This window comes from Sparus aurata, chromosome 5, assembly GCF_900880675.1.
Source record: "Sparus aurata chromosome 5, fSpaAur1.1, whole genome shotgun sequence".
Classification (NCBI taxonomy): domain Eukaryota; kingdom Metazoa; phylum Chordata; class Actinopteri; order Spariformes; family Sparidae; genus Sparus; species Sparus aurata.
In genome coordinates, this window is record NC_044191.1 from 6,985,512 (window position 1) to 7,002,942 (window position 17,431).

The following is a 17,431-nucleotide window of genomic DNA, read 5'->3' on the forward strand; positions in this document are numbered from 1 at the left end:
CTGTAGCAAACTTTATTTATTTTTATTCTAATAGCTCTTTGTATAATATATTCGATAAGCAGCTATTTCTAATTTGTAACATGATATTTTTGATGTATTTCTGCCCATCTCTGATTGTCTGGTTAATAAACCTTTAATCAAATCATTTGATTGATTTGAATCAATGATTATTGTCATCCTTTATGTAAGAAAAGTGAGGTGACAAGAAGACAGAGTAAGAGGCACAAATAGACACAAAAAGAGGTCAGGAGTGACATTAACAAATACAGACAGAAACACCCACATCATCACCTAAGTACGACACACAGGCCCAGAGTTGTAGCATTTAAGTGGGACTTTGATCATCTGTCTGTATAATGAATCATGCTGACAACCACTAGTTTTTCAAAGTGATCTGATATGTTACAGTGGCATCATACAAGCATCACCTCTCTATCATAATACAGAGGGGTCAGGAAGCTGGAGAGACATTAAAAAAACAATCTCCAAATGTTCTGTCACATATTTTACATTTTGTACTTCCCTGAAGGACAGAGAGGGGAAAACAAGTTGCTTAATCGCTGCTATGTCAGATTTGGTAAAAATAAACACAGCAGCACCAGTGGAACAAGCTGGTCCAGTGGTGAGACATTAACTGAGGCATATGTGAAGCTAATAGCAGGGTGTATCAGTCAGTGAAGGTTGAGTGGTGAGATGAGAGATAGGCGGGAGGATAGATAAGGCTCTGGCCCCAGGCGGCGGCTGTTCCCTACTTCAGGAAGCAGGGGAGCCTTTGCTCTTGTGGACCCCCCACACAGGAAGTACAAAGTAGAGCCTGACCGATAATCAGGATAGCTTAGAGCAGAAAAAAAACAAATTCTATGCTATCGGTATGGATGATACGCAATACAACAAGGGGGCACCGCTTAGAGACAAATTGGCCTCGCATGTACAACTTAACCGCTTTGTGAAGTTACACCATACAGATGTTCTCACCAACTTCTAAAACCTTGTCCTCTTGTCCCGTGGCCATGTCATGCTTTAACTATTAAACTATTGGCCACACTGTTACACTACCCCCCTGGTGGCTGTGTTTTTTTTCTGTCATCACCATGGACTGCTCCTGTGACAAGCAACTGCTAAGCAAGTGGCTCGGTCATTGTACTTGTGCACTGTTGGTGCAGCCATTGGCCAATGTCGGGCTCATCAGCATCGATTGATCAGCCAAAGTGATTAATCAGTTGACCTCTATTTCAAAGAGCCCTGGTTTTTTAAAGACTGTTTTTGTTATTGAATAGCTTAATCTCATGTTAGATTGATAAACGATATGTATTCAAAATATGTTGATGAAGGTTCTCTGTCATCTAGGTCATGGTAATTATATTTGCTGTATCGTAGGCAATTGGAATTGTTTCAGTTTCTTGCAAACGTTTTACCTCTCATCCAAGAGGCTTCTTCAGTTGTAACTAACTGGAGGGGAGTTGCAGGCGTTTAAACCCTGTGTGGGAGTGTCCTTACAGAGTCATTAAGGATATGGTGTGATAGAACAGTAAAGGGGAATCTAGGCAATAAAAGTGGTATTGCCAAAATTCACCCAAAAAGTATTCAGTCATTATTGGTACATCCCCAAGCCGATGGAAAGTAGCATCGCAGGAAATCCACATTGCTCCTAAACATTCACCTAATCAACTGAAAAGAACAACTCCATACAGCTCTTCCAGTATAATCCAGAGATCCCAAAAAATATATTTTCATTTAAGTTTTCACATTGTCCCATCATCTTACCTGGTCTTGACAGGGCTTATCTCTTTGTAGTAGTTGTGCATGTTGTGGTAGAAGAGGCCAACAATGGTGGTTTGAGCTGAGGAAAAGAAGACAGTAGTTGAACATGGCAGTGGGCTGGGAATGTAAAGCAATGCCGCCTAAAATGTTCACAGAGAAGGGAAGTTAATTAACGCTGCCTTGCCACTGCACGCTGGCACAGGCAGACTAATGGGACGACCGTAAACTCACACAAGGGTGAAAGGGAGAGGGCTGCAATACCACATGAACGATTGGAAACCTTTGAAACCGGCATGACTTCACCAGCAGAACAGAGGGTCTGACCCCCTCCCCTAATCTGACCTATCATCCAGCTCGGTCCCACCTCAATACTGCAAGATAAACAATGAAATTGGAGGAAACCCTTAATGGTGCTGTTCCTCCTTTCAAAGGCCCTCTACCCAGGCCCCGCTGACTGCGACAACAAAAGCTTGCTGATGTCAAACAAATGTGCAGCAGGAAAGTTTTGAGCTTTACAAGAAATGCTTTTAACAGAATGCCCCTATTGAGTCCCAATAGAACTCAGTTTAAACTCATAAGGAAGAGAGAAAAGTATAATAAAGTATCCAAACACACCAATGTGTTGCCTGCTTTTTACTAAATTAGGGTATAAAACCTTCCCTTGAAGCATTTCATACAGCCAGGTATTCAGAGTTAATTTGATCCTGGCTCTAATGTGTCAAGCAATAACATCTATCCCCCTTCTGATAACAGTCCTTCAATGAATTATTAAAACATTTTTTTCTAGTGATTACTACAACACAGTGCTTGTAGCAGGCAGGTGAAGCGAGGGAATCTGACCTGAACACAAAGTCAAACAAACAGTTTTAATGCCTGCCGTAATTACTGCTCCCCCTGACTCTGTCCATTCTTTTTAATGACAGAGGAAAGTGGAGAAAAAGTGCTCTCTCTCATTCTTTCTGTTTTGAATAAAAGGGTAACTGCCAACATTAAAGTCATAGCTGGATTTCTATGGTGCACCATAAAGTCACACAAAAGCTCTCATGGAACTCCTGTCCTTACACTGAATGCTATGTTAGTGGTCTTAAATCTTAGTGGAATAAATAACAGACCAAATAACAAGAGCCTCCCAGCTGGACAATTTTCTCTTGGCAGAAACAGAGCACGACAATGTGCAGGATTCACACTCAACCTGGAGCAGCTACTACATTTTATACGGAGAATCCCAAACCATCCCCATGATAGCTAACTACGCTTTTGCAAAAGCACAGATTAGTTAACGCGCGTGTTTTTGCAGCTTAGCATTTATTTAGGTATAAATTTTAGTCTGTATTGTAACAACGCTTTGTTTGTGCTCTGGTGCACTGGTTAAGGCACAAAAAACACGTTTTGATCTCCACAAACATGGCTGGAAATCTACCAAACTCTACTTAAAAACACACAGCTCTGTCGCCACAACAACAGCTGGAAAAAGTCCCAAATTCCCCTCGAAAACACCCAGCTCTGTCACCATAATCATCTCCAGAAATTATCACAAGGTCTCCTTACAAATATCCAGTGGTGTCATGCTTATGAATGTTGAAAAGCCATAGTCCCTCGTCAAAAATATACACCTCCTGATGTGAAAGTCAGGTCATGAACACGTAATGTGAACGTGATATGGTATGTTTTGTACAAATGACAATCAATTTACACTGTACAATCCTGACGTATCTGTGGTTTGCAAAAATGTGAATTGCCTGCTGACTGGGTCGGAGAATCTACCTCAAAATTCAAGTGTATTTTGATAGTCATTGTGCAATACAAGACGGAACAACAAGACATTTTTTATTACTATACAGACTACTTAATAAATCACAATCAAGTCAGAAAATGAACTATTCATGCTGGAGTGTTGAGGATGAGATCAGAGGTTTCTTTTGTCTTTTGTCAGTGGCAGCAGGGAGAACAGGCTGTCAGTACCAATGAAGACATGTCATTGTATTTAGTAATATTTTCACTTACACTGCATGGTAAAAGCCTCTCCAGGCACAGAGATGTAGCTCTTGCCCTGTATGGGGAAACGGTAATGCGGCAGGTTGTAATTCTGCGGGAATTTCATCAGAGAGTAATCTGTTGGAGAAAAGCAAGACTTGTTAATGAAAACAGACTGAGAAACAAGCAACAAGACCCATCTGTTTTATTAGGGGTGGATGAAAGATGTGTGGTGACGCTTGGGAGTGCAGGCTTAGTGGGAAACAAATTATCATACAAAACCAAGAAGACCCACACCCACAGAGACCTGTGTCCACTGCTTATCTGACCGGGATTTGCCCCCTTAATAAGAAAACTAATGATGTCAGCTGGATGCTCCGTGTCCTTCTGCCCCAACTGTGTCCACACAAACTACAAACAGTGAGTCACCTTATGGAGAGCTGACAGCATACTGACCTGCAACAAAAGACGTTCCACCAAGGGAGATGAGAGAGTTCAGGCTGGGCTCCAGGTTAGTCACCATATGTTCCATCACTCTGTCCACTGTCTCGATCAGACCGCTGACTACAGGGGTGGACTGCTGAACAATAAGCAAAAAGAGCGAAAAAGGTTTACAATCACCATTACTTAATATTGACAAATATAATATGTAATTACATTTTTGTTTAGTTTACAATGATTTAAGGAGGCACTTTATACACAAAGGTCATAAAGTGTTCTAAGAAAATAACCATGATGATGGTACACAGCCCATCCTTATCAGAAAAACGGCTTTATAGGTCGACTGCGAAAGCTGCTTGCTACAACCAATATTTGCATTTTTTGCTAGGCAGGGACCTCTTGTGGTTGTAGTAAATATTATGGCAGCAGAAGAGGAAGTCAGGTGAAGTAGCATAAAGAGCTACAAAGTCCGCTTAGGAGGAGGTTGGGATGGGCGGTTGGATTAAAGAGGACTTGCTTTCTGTGTCACATAACTTGTGTCCATTTGAGACAGAAGTCACTTTAAAAGGGTAGTCATTTTAATCCAATCCAAAATGTTCGCCCAAACTCAATCAAGTAGTCGAGATTGCTGTCCTGTTCAAATAACAGAACTTTCTGCCTTGTTATCAGCAGTCTCGCAGTTGTTGTGGTTTGCTCGGGGGTCAAATAATACAAGACTACACATGTGGAATAGGAATGATGCCATCCATGCGGTCTGAGTTGTTTGTGAGCAGATTTGCAGTGAAAAAACAATGAGGAACAGGAAAAGAACATGGATGAGGCAACAAATCTAGATATTTAGCCTGACAGAAATTCAGCTGCTGTCTGCGACACGTTCCCAAGATGTTCCCAAGCTGTTGCCAAGCTGTTCCCAAGCTGTTCCCAAGCTGTACCCAAGCTGTTCCCAAGCTCCTAGAATGCATCTTTGAACAGTTCACACATACCAATCACCATCGATTTTGCTACTGCTCTGGGGCTATTTGTCCGCGATCTCCAAAAGAAGTTGGTGAGTGAAATATTTTGTAGTGTGAAGTTATGAATGACATCACTGCGGGTAATTTAACAGATAACATGCATCTTCCTCTGGAGCCACAAAAAAGGTTTTTATAATACTTTTTTCACATATGCAGTAGTTCTCCCCAAAATCTGTGCACTCTTTAATGTGGAAAATTGCTAACATTAGCCACCATAGGCTACTGGTCATTGTGTATTGAACTGAGCAATTGTACGGTTTGTTTCATATGAATTCAACTTGGAACATTCAAAAGAGGAATGTTTTATTTGACCTTTCTTACATAGTCTCGCCTTATTAATGTAGCATGTGTTATATAACATAAACATTTGGATCCAGATGTTGTAATACAATGGTAATAAAAATCTAATTAATTATATTACATTTTATTAGATCAGTAACAGAAACATATAAACGTAAAACAACAAATCAACAGGCTGTGTAGTTTATGATTTAAACGCAGACAAAAACTTGATAAAGAGTCAAATCTTCTGACATTCAGCACAGATCTGATCAGAGAAGGTAATCACAGGGGGCTTTAATGAACACTGTATCTACAGTCCAAGACTTGCTTCTCATACATCAACATCTGTTTCAGCTTGTTGCTACAAAAACAATCATGGTCGTTCTGAGCAGTCACTGCATCCAAAGAACACGCTTACTCAGAATGTCTTTCTTCTGGAAACAGTGTGTTTGTATATAAGAGCCTGGAGATATGGCTGAGATGAGTGTACAGTGTGCAGGAAGCTGTGTGTTTACATTCAAAGCACCGTGTAGTAGCTCATGATCAGCAGCACTGCTGTATACAATCTGAACCACTACATACTGTACTTGATTACACACTATAATCCTGTTTGGCTACAAGGTACTTTTAGTGCTGCTTGCACAAAAATATACTTTGTTAAATCTCATACTCATGGATCTCCTAAGTGCCTTGGATTAAGCGATTCAGCAAATTGCATATGTTACATTATGTCATGTTTGAACATTGCACAACACCAGTGAAACTCAATTACCTCTGGCAAGCCTGGAGAGGACAGAACTTCTTCCACACTTTTGAGAAAAGCCTGTGTGGAAGAAAATGGACATCACGGAACTGTTGCATCATTGTGCACATGGGTGGGCATTTTGTGTAAGTGTATGTGTGTGAGTGTGTGTGTGTGTGTGTGTGTGTGTGCGTGTGTGTGTGTGTGTGTGTGTGTGTGTGTGTGTGTGTGTGTGCACTGGTTTTGCAATTGTGCATGTGTGACCTGTGTGAGATTATTGGCAGTGGTGTGAGGAATGGTCCTATTGGGCAGCCCCTTCAGGAAGCCCAACACTGGCATAGACTGCGAGTCCTGGGAGCTTTGGACGTCCTTGTGCTGGCTGATGACGACAGGAGGACTCACTTCAGTGGCTCTCTGGGGAAACAGCAAGCATCAAATAAAGTTACCATCGGGAGGCAACGAGTTCCAACATACACAGGATGTTTGGTGACTGATTTGGAGCCTGGGTTCGGGAAATACTCTTTTTCAGCCTGGTGCACTAAAGAGAGCTATTTTGTGTGCAGTGTTGAGCAGCTGTCTCCACTTTCTCCTACTTCTGTGTCTGTTTTCTACCTCCAAAGCCCTTTAATAAACAGAACAAGTCTGTTCACATGTGCTCTCAATATCCCTTTTTCCAGCTATTATAACTCCTAAAGGACACAAAGGCTCAATTAGAATCTAGCTCTTTTCTGTTTATTCAAGCAACATGCCTTTGTCTATTTTATATTTGTGCATATTCTAGCCCACAAACTGTACGCAATGTCTTCAAAGTGAATGAAAACTCAGACCATTCATTCACTTAGGCAGTGTTGTCAAAAGTACCCAAAAGTCATATTTAATGTGTAAAAATGTGTAAAAATTTACTCAAAATATTTAGTGAAAGTGAAAGGTCACCCGTACAAATAGTACTTAGAAAAAGACAAAGAAATGATATAAGCCTATATATATATATATATATATATACATTATATATATATATATATATATATATATATATATATATATATATATATATATATATATATATATATATGTGGATTGTATATGTAGCTAAAATAAATTCCTCTGTGCATGGTTTCTTGATAGAGAAAGTTGCTTTATGATCACTTTTTGTATTCTCTGTGGTATTTATAATGATTAAAAAATAACGACCCAAAGAACAGGACTCGACATGCAACAGCTGCCAGTGTGCGGAGATGCTTCTTGGTTCTGTGCATGCTTGATTTGCCTTTTCATGTTCGGCTCTTGAAGAACCTTCTCAAACTTCTAAAGATAGACTCTCTCTTGTTCAGCTCTGCTTATCCTGATGGCTAGCTTGTGTTTTCCACAAGTGCACATAAGTGTTGTAAATGTTTTGATAATGTACTGGTGGCCTACATATTTTCTAAATATATATAAATGTTGAAAAAAACACAAACAAACATTGTTTTCCACATTTTTTGTGATTAGATTCCTCTGGAAATATATACATATTTTTGTATATTTCATATATTATAAATGATTATATGTTAGTTAATCAGTTGTTTATTGTTAAGAAATTGCTTAAAATGTTGCATCCCTAAGAGTAACTAAAGTTATCAAAAAAATATAGAGGACTAAGGAAATGTAAATATGCCTCCGAAATGTGGTCGAGTGGAAGTATAAAGCAGCTTAAAATGGAAATACTCCAGTAATGTACAGGCAAATCAAACTGTACTTAAAGGTCCAACTTGTATGAATTCCCAACTTGTCACAAATGGCTGCTCCAGGATGGCCGCCAACCCTGTCCTACATTCCCCAAATATAATTTTTGATGAGTTTGGAATAAGACTGAAAAATCTACTTTCTTACAAATAGGAGCTTTAAGTCAAGTATTTGAAATGCCCTTAGTTCCATTCCACATCCGTCTTTGTTGACTTACGACTGTTGGTGCAGTTGAAGTGTCTTCTTTGGAGGCCCTGGGTGTTGTTGCAGAAACCATGGCCTGACCTAAATAGGAAAATACAAAAGGCTCTATTATCATATTCAACCACACTGCTAAAATGTGCAACATTGTGTTACATTTTCAAGTTGGGAAATCTCTTGCTTTTATATCTTAGAGGCATTTTTTGTAATTGTGTGATTAGATCCTTTGTTGAACCTGACCAGGCCATGCTGCTGTGATGTAGCTGGATTTTATCAACATACAGCTTACAGTTTATGGGGCTGAACCATGCCAAGTCATGAAAGGAGATAGATTACAACATCCACAGAACTGGGATAATCAACCGCATAATACTCTGCCCAGAGCTTCTGTACAAGGCTAAGATACATTTTATGTCTTTGCTGTCATTTAATAAAAACAGCACTAACTAGCTACCAGACAGCAGCCATATATGGACATACATTAGAGGTATAACCATTCCTGCTCTTCTTTGGTTCAATGCAACATTTTATGTGTGCTCTGGAGGGGTAAAAATATTTTCTGTAACCATAACAGTGAGGCTCTTTGCGCCTGGTAATGGTCTGTGGAATATACTGCTTTTCGTAGCGACTTCTTAAAAGAAATCAGGGCAGTTTACGCTTCACACATCGTCACCAGTTGAAGCTCCAGCAGAACACAGAACTGTAAATACTTTTGATACTTTTTATATATATTACCATACACACTATGGCATGTATTCATTAATTCACTAATGTTTCATTCAAACAAAAGATTTCATCAGGCTTTGAACATATCTCAGACTACCCTGAAATTTGGGAATAAAGCAAATTTTCACAAGAGAATGATATTATTAAATATATTAAATAAAATAATTTCCCCCTGGGATTATTAAAGTATTTCTGAATCTGATTCTGATTCTGATTCTGATTAAAGGACCATTTCACCTGAACATGAAGATTCAATCATGATCTTCTCACCCGCGTGATAGAAAGTCCACGAAGCTGTTCTGGAGCTTCAAAGCAACACAGTGTTTTTGGAAAATAAGTAATGAAATGGCTCCATATGGTTTGTCTGGAGTAATCCAAGTCTCTGGAAGACCTGAGATCCAAAATCTCTCTATAAAAGCAAGGAATCTCTGTCTGTCGGTCTGTGTTTGCCTCAAATATCTCTGTGGATCAGGATCAGACTGACCTGAGAGTTTCCACGTGGCTGCTGGGTGGTTCAAGGGTGTGCAGCGTCACATTTGTTTGGACTACAATGATACCGTTAATAATTTATTTCAGAAATGTTTTACGAATTCCGCTAGCATTGCTAACCGTAGCCACCACAGTCACGTGCACACCAGAGCCAATCACTGCAGAGCCCACCGCCACCCCCCCCCCTTAAGAAACAAGCGGATTTATACCTGCAGCGGCGCAAGCTGGGACGGGATTTTGCCGGTGGTTCGGTCCCGTTCTGTGCATCTAAACTGACTGTTGTGGATTAATTAGACTAAACGAGTCCGGACGGAGTCTGTTCGGGTCTGAGGAGATCCGGAGACGCGCGGACAACAAAGTGGAATTGGAATCTGTGGATCTTCGTGTGTAGCTAGCTGCTAGCTGCTAGCCGACCCACCTCCCGAGGCGACGCACCGGCACGTCCGAAACCAGATTTAGGGTAAATAATGTCCGCCACACTTTTTCATGAACATTGCCGTCACGTTTGCTTTGAGTCTGGTGCAGGAAGAAACGGTAAAAACGGGCTTTTGTCACAAAACTCTCCAAGCAGCAAGTTTGGTTGTGAAGGAACAGGAAGTTGTGTGAGGGACGGAGGCGGTGATACAGACAGCGACAGAGATAGTGAGTTTTGAGAGTTGGGAGATTTGTGACATATAGCGTGTTTGGAGTGTATAGTGTGTCATGTAGTGTTTGGTGTGGTGTGTTTAGTGTGTAGTGTAGTCGTTTTTTTGTGTTGTGAGTCAAAACAAGGAGGAGACGGCTGAATGTGGAGCAGGCAGGAATAAGCTGAGGAGCCTGAGGCATTGCCTGCATTTAAATGTAAATAGTTACATATAACTTTGTAAATTTCAAAAACGTATGCACAAATTTAGCAAACAACAATTTATATTTGCATTATAACTAATGCAATTGGTTCATTAAACTGTTTGTGGTTTTCACAGTAAAAAATTACTTTTTCCTACTCTGATTTTATGTTATTTTGTGATTTTAGGTCCATAGTGTTAATATAATATGTAAAAATAAAAAAAATAACTGTACAGTCACATATGTGAGATTGTGCTGAAAATAATGACACCAAACAAGACAAGGTAAATAGTTTTTAAGGTGAAATATAATGGTATAATCAAAAGTAGTCAAAAACAGTCAATTATATCCCTGACGTCCCACCTTCAAACACAACCTCATTTTGCCATCCATGAAAAAGCTACTGAACCTCCCACTTTTCTATAGGAATACATGCTTCCTACGGGCAATGCACTAGTTGATTTAAAAAGATGCTTTTCAGCACACTCAGCAGGATGAAATGTTGGCAGTTCAAATTTCTGCAAACCCCCTATATGTTCACGTTTCTACATGTCAAAGGACTGCATACCAGCGTATCAAATTGACTTTTCTACAAAAAATGTCATATTATGTTCACATTACATGTTTATGATCATGACCTGACTGTCATATCAGAAGGTGGATGGTGGTAGAGTTACAAACAGACAGCCAACCCAGTGATAGCCATTAAAGATTGTGTTTCAACCTATGTAAGTGTGAAACCACTGGCTATTTTTGAGGAGACCTTGGGAAAATTTCCAACTGTATCTGTGGTGACCAAAACAGTTAGTTTAAGCCAAAATATAATATTTGTCCTAACCCCAACAAAGTGTTTCTTGTGCCCTAAATCTAACCAGATCACGAGTACAGCATTTGAACTCTACAGAAATGGAAAGTTGCAAAATAAACATGTCCACAACATATCCATTGTTTTGCTGACTTCATTGGTTGTTTCCAGCCTGACTCAAGGTTGAGCTCATACACTCACTTGAGACAGGGTGAACGTTTAGCTCAGCAGCTACAGTGAAGAAAAATAAGGGTGTAAATAACATCTTAATACATTTTGAAAGCAATTTAAGGTAAGCTGGTAGGGGTGGGTATGCTGGGCCAGCTGTATGGAGCCATTTTATCTTTATTTTGATTGTGTTTTATATTCTAAACCAAGTTCCCTGTTACCTCAGCTGTTTTTAGAGAATGCTGCAACACTGTTTTGCTGTGAGGCTCTTTTCTGGACTACAAAACTTCATCTGACTTTTCTTCTGCATGGAGATTAGTGGATAATGACTGATCTTTTTGTGTGTGTGTGAACTTTTCTATTAAAAACTGTTCTAATAAATGTCAACCAGTTTTTAGCCTTTTATGGCACTCTTCTGACCGAAGAAGGTTAACAGTTAAGTCTGGTGTTTTTTTCCTTGCATGTTATAACCTCTCACAAGCACAAGCAATCAAAATGATCTGCCCCCTGCAACCCAACATGCCTCTTCACTCTTGTAAATACTTATAAGGTAGAATTATGTGAGCCTTAACACTATGGTGGAAGGTCATGACAGTGATTTTCGCAAGAGGAGCTATTTGACAGGGAGCTGTGGTATATTTGTATTGTTTAAGATGTTGCTGTTATTCATGAATGCTGTGGGTGGAATGGAGTGTGGATGAAGACGGAAATTGCTTTTTAACCCCTGTTTCCTCAGAGCGGAGTCAAGAGGGAGGGATCATTATAATAGATATGCCATGTGCTAGAATGACAGGAAATACTTTCCACTAGAGCGTGATGTCCTACCTATGGCTGCACTGTAGTAGAGCAGGATCTCTTTAGGCGAAAGAGCTCTCTCCCAGATGACAAACTCATCAAAGGCTCCTGTTACATAGTGACCATATGCCCTGTCGTTGCCAGTTCCAATGACAAGGTCAGGGTAGGGGTCCCCATAGTACTCCGTGACGCTGCCACCTTCTGTGTCACCAGAAGTGAAGGTCCCATTGATATAGACCTTCAGACCATCCTTTTTTGTCCATGTAAAGAGAATGTGTGTCCAGTAGGGCCCTGAAAGAAGAATTTATAAAGTACTTGTGATTTACGAAGCATAGCAGATTCACAGAATAAACACTGCAAATGGGACAGTTCACCCTAAAATCGAAAATACACATTGGTGTGAGTTTGCATTTGAAAATCTCAACAGCAATGTCACAGCGAATGAATGAGATTATGATCTGTGCTGTGCGGTCCAAAATACTGTTTGGACAAAAGATACATGTTAAAAATGTGATCTCATGATTAGTTTGGATGGTGGGTTAAATTACAGGACTACACCCCGGAGAACAACAGGGATGCTGCTGAGACTGGGTGGTTACTGAAAAATCACTTGAGTCGCACAGTTACAGTACCTGGATTACTTACTTTAACTTTGACCTGGTTTCTCAAGATAACTCACAGACCTTGTTGTGAGCAGTTACATGTCGGACCTATTGTCTTTCCACAGAACACTGTGGAGAAGAAGAACTGTATCTATTCATGGACAAGATGTGATTACTAATGGCATCCTCCACCTATGATATGATACTTCTGATCCTTCTGTATGGTGGTATACAAAGTAAATAGCTCCTACATGACACTGCTCACAACAAGGTCTGTGGATTATCTTCTAAAATTTAGAGGAGGTATTTGCATTTTGGATGATTACATTAGGAGTCTGTCTGAGGCATATCAGTGTTTTCTTTTAAGCTAAATGCCAGTCTCATATTAAGTGTTTTAACATGCTACAAAAACAATGCTTACTTGCTCAAGTTTAGCAGGCATATTGTCTTGGATTAGCGTGTTAGCTAAGATTTGCTAAATACAATGAAGCACAAGGATCAGTATTAGCGTAGTAAGGGTAAGCTATTGAAGTTCATCTGACTGAAGCTAACATGGTTAAAAATGGCCAATCACCACTGAAAATAGTTGATGATTCCTTTTTTTGTTAGTGCCAATCTAATGAATTAGTTAAGTTTCAGCACTTTATCCTATTTGTCTTTCTTTTTTTTTCCTTTTTCATTTTACAGTACTTAATTAATAAATCATGTTAGCCCATAGAGCATGAGGCCAGAGACTGTTCCTCTGCTGCCAGCTCATTCCAGTCAATTCTACAAAAAAATTTGCTTACTTAACCTTGTTTTTCTCAGGAAAACTGACCCAATGGGCACAACAGTAACAGTCTGAAAACCCTTCTGCCAGAACTTAGAAAAACTACCAAAACACATCCCATTTTTGGTTACAGTATAAACCACATGTGCTAAAGTCAGTCCACTTAAACATTTCAGCCCTTTCTTTCTCCTCTTCATGTATAATGTAATTTTCTCAGCCTTTACTGACAATTATATAGGTCACAGGGCACCTCGAAGCTTTCCCTCACATATGTGGCATGCAAGAGAAAGAACTGTCCTGAAACTTTGACATGTCAGACTGTATGAGAACCAGATGACGTTTGATGCTCCGTAACCTAACCCTCAGATCACAATTGAGTTATGACGCCCGGTGCACACAACCTGGAGTATTCGCAGCAAAAACAAAAGATGACAGAAGTCATCCGAGAACAAAACGCTTATCTGTAACAGGTTTCACACAACGTTAAGCCTTTTTCCATTTTGTCAAAACAGTTTACCAAATCATTTCATCTCATTTAAATACAACTCTTTATTTTCAGGATTGAATTCAAAGCATTGGTCACAGTGATCCATGATAATTGTATGTTTTGTACAGCAAAACAGATTCATGAAATGTATCCTCAACTTGCCAAAACAACACCCTGCAGCAACATCTGGTTTCAGTCAACCGAACCATGAATGCAATAACATAACTAACAATTTATGGTTGAAAACCACACAAATGTATACTTCCAGGACCAAAGTACATTCCCTATGGGTACTTAGGGGAAATGTAACTAAAAGAACTCTAAGATCAATTCAGCTGCAATACCTGGAACTTTTATGTTGACCTTCCATCTGTGGTTATTGCCTCGAGTATAAAACTCCACGTATCCTACGAAGGGATTGGTGTAGACAGAGAAGCCGTTGGAGATTACCTTTCCTCCAGAGGCTACAGCGAAACGGGACTCTGCCTCGTGGTTTTTCCAAAAAAAGGAGAAGGTAATCCCTGGAGAATGATGAAAAATCTATCAACACAAGACGGCTGCAGTGGTTTGAGAATAACTTGTCTTTTGCACAAATGATCGAATGCATAAAGTACAGTGCACTCACCCTCAGGACCACACAAAGTAGGGTCACTGATGCAAGAATTCTGGTAGTTTCCAAAGTGGAGAAAGGTGCCGCCGTTATCTCCGTTCAGATAGATGCCCTTGTTGACCATTCCTTCAACAATATCTGCAGCAAAGAAATCAACTGCATCATTTCACTAAAAAGCTACAAACTGTAAAGGACAAGTTCACCCAAAATTCCATCATTGTTATGTCAAGTTTTAGAGTCCTCAAAACATTTCTGGAGCTTCACGGCAAAACAGTGTCGCAGCAATTTCAACAACAGATGAAGTAACTGGAGACTTGTTTTAAAACTTTAACTCAACTTTAACTTAAATGGCTCCATACAGCACATACAGTGTTATTGAATCTGAAACTGAAGTGGGTTAATGAGGGTGTAAAAAACATATTTTCAAAATACTTTCGGGGCTTCTTGAGAGGTGGGATTAAGCCAGATGAGTTGTATGGAGCCATTCTATGTCTTTTGGTTGTTTTTTACATTTTTAAACAAGTCCCAAACTACTTCAGTTGTTAAGGCAAAATACTGCGAAGCCGTTTTGCTGTGAAGCTCCAGAACTGTTTTGTGGAATACGCACCCTCATCTGGCTTTTTCCATCAGTATGGACTGAATTTTCAAGTCTGGGTGACGTTCTTTTAAGTGCCAAAATGTCCAAAATGTTCAGTTATATATTTGTTAAATCAAATCATGCTCAGTTCCTTGATATTCAATAAATCATACATTCTTTTTGCAGCAGAGGAATATCAGAGTTTTACAGCTTTCTCAGTATCTCTGCCTTTGTATCTCTAGAATACAAAGGCGATAATGAGCGGCTTAAATGAACATTAGAGATTTCTTAAAAGGCCAAGAGTTCTTCATCTTTAGTTATCCAGCATGTATTGTTTATTTCTTTGCACCACTTGTACTGTCATAAAACACATAACAGTTGACTTGGTTTTTTCATATGACATTGTGCAGCACAGGCCTGACCTTTCACCAATATTTAACATATTTGTTCAGCTTTCTTTGTCCCTTTTCCTTGCCGTATGTCAATTTATGTATAAGTAGACTGAGAGCAACATAAAATCGGAGTCAAAATCTTTGCATGTGTTCATGTACTGGGCCATTAAAGCCGATTTCTGATTTGATCTTGGTCTTCACCAGGAGAAAAAAATGCTAAATACTCAGCTCAATAGATCCAGAGAAGACAACAGAGAGAAGTTGATGATGCACAAATGAATCTTAGTGAGTGGAAAGTGATGGATCCTCACCTACTGTCGCAGAAATGTTAGTGTAGGTAGAGTCATTGGTATACACATAGGAAGAGTTATGGGAGGAAGGGAGCACAGTGTGGTTGTGGATTCTGACAGCTGGACAAAGACAACGGAGATAGACATTGATTCACACCTATATTGACACATAACAGAAGAGAACAGTGAAAGGAGGACAACAGGAGGGACGTGGTGCACAGGTATGAGACAGAGTGATGCTGAGCGCAAAGAGGATTTTCCTGAACTCAGAGTGACTCCACACATCATACTCATGTCTATACCTGATCCCTCTGCAACTTTAAACATTTATCTGGAAACTTGCATTAACCAATCTGGTGACAACATAGCTGCAGTCTCAATACAGCAGAACTTAACTCTTACTGGTATGAATCAGAATTATGACAATTCCTTGCATTTTGTCAGACTTTCACTACCTTCACATGATCAGATACTACATAACAAACAACACGGCGCATTCAAAAAAGCATGGTGATGGCTGGAAGGTGGGTGGTGACAAACAGCTCGAGACCATGCAGACAGAGACGTTTAGGTAATGCCTTCCCATGAGCGTGTGCAGTCGGGTTACGTATACACATACTTATGTTGCTTCCGTTAACATAACCTGGTCTGTTTCCAATCTGGTCCCAAAGTTCGTGGATTCCGTCCACGGCATCGAGGGGCCAGTAATGTGAAGCCGTGGCCAACACCTGCAGGCCTGGACAGATAGAGTTCATGGGTAGACAAGCACCAAGAAAGATCATTACTTTAAATGTATTTTCAGGTTGCTTTTTGGGGGGTTTGTGAGAGATTAAGATGAATAAATTTTTTGGTTCCAGCTTCTTAAATGTGATTATTTTTTACGGTGTCCCTTTCTTCTCTGTAACAGTAAACTGCATATCTTTGGGTTGTGGACAAAGCAAGTCATTTGAAGACCATCATCTTTTTGGGGGCTAAAAACTGATCTACATTTTTCACTATTTTCTAATTTCTAGACCAAATAGCTACTCAATCAATCTAGGAAATAGACAGATTAATTGAAAAAGAAAATAATAGTTAGTTGCAGCCCTACAGTTTGCAATATTAAAAAAAACAAAACAAAAAAAACAACTTTACCTGGATGCTTGGCAGGTTGTACCACTTGTGTGTAAACCTGTAAATAAATCAGATGTATTTATCAAAGCTGCTATGATCAGTCTATAATTTGAGAGGATGTGGCTAAAGTTCTTAAAATGTGTGGGTTTTTTTTTTGAGAGAGTTTACCTTAATACAGGAGACAAAAACTGTAAAAAGGTGAATTTGCAAAGACAGTTCCATAGCTTTTGTAGAAGGTACCATAAAAGTTTTTTTTTCTTTTCAAAAAACAGCTGTTAAATCCCCAAATGAAGATGAAGCCAGGAGGAGTCACTCATAATTCAAAAAACTTCTGATCAGTCCATGTGTCCAGGCTTAGAGATATAGATAAATAATGATGCCAACAATACTGGAGCAAAAGACCAAAGGAATCAAAGTTCTGGCATGAGGCAGAAAAACTTCACAAGCTGTCCTTTCATGATAAAAATCTGAAGTGTCCACTTCCACGCAGAAAATCCGTACAATCCTACAGTGAACCAGTCGTTGTTTCTCTGACTTTCTGTGCCTGCATCTGGAAACAAGGAGTAGAGGAGCTCCGTGGAGGCGTACTGACTTTCTGGACTGAACGTGGGAATTGCAAAACGTGATGTCATTTTTTTGGATCGTCT

The 17,431-nt window shown here is 39.7% G+C and overlaps 1 protein-coding gene across 3 annotated transcripts in view; it reads right to left on the reverse strand.

The window, feature by feature from the left end:
• adgrd1 (adhesion G protein-coupled receptor D1) overlaps positions 1-17,407 on the reverse strand; it is a 69,823-nt gene extending 52,416 nt beyond the window's left edge. Inside the window, exons 1-13 of one of the 3 annotated variants that reach the window (XM_030417510.1) lie at positions 16,953-17,407; positions 16,806-16,842; positions 16,291-16,407; positions 15,693-15,791; positions 14,428-14,550; positions 14,147-14,323; positions 11,975-12,235; positions 8,153-8,220; positions 6,478-6,627; positions 6,244-6,294; positions 4,192-4,312; positions 3,766-3,873; positions 1,765-1,840 (exon numbers count right to left, since the gene is read on the reverse strand). In XM_030417510.1, coding sequence (XP_030273370.1) covers positions 1,765-1,840; positions 3,766-3,873; positions 4,192-4,312; positions 6,244-6,294; positions 6,478-6,627; positions 8,153-8,220; positions 11,975-12,235; positions 14,147-14,323; positions 14,428-14,550; positions 15,693-15,791; positions 16,291-16,407; positions 16,806-16,842; positions 16,953-17,027 — 1,463 coding nt within the window. In that variant the 5' untranslated portion in view covers positions 17,028-17,407. Of the gene's footprint in view, positions 1-1,764; positions 1,841-3,765; positions 3,874-4,191; positions 4,316-6,243; positions 6,295-6,477; positions 6,628-8,152; positions 8,221-11,974; positions 12,236-14,146; positions 14,324-14,427; positions 14,551-15,692; positions 15,792-16,290; positions 16,408-16,805; positions 16,843-16,952 lie in introns of all 3 variants that reach the window. The other 2 variants (XM_030417508.1, XM_030417511.1) reach the window with 2 other exon arrangements.
• Between the last annotated feature and the right edge of the window lie 24 nt (positions 17,408-17,431).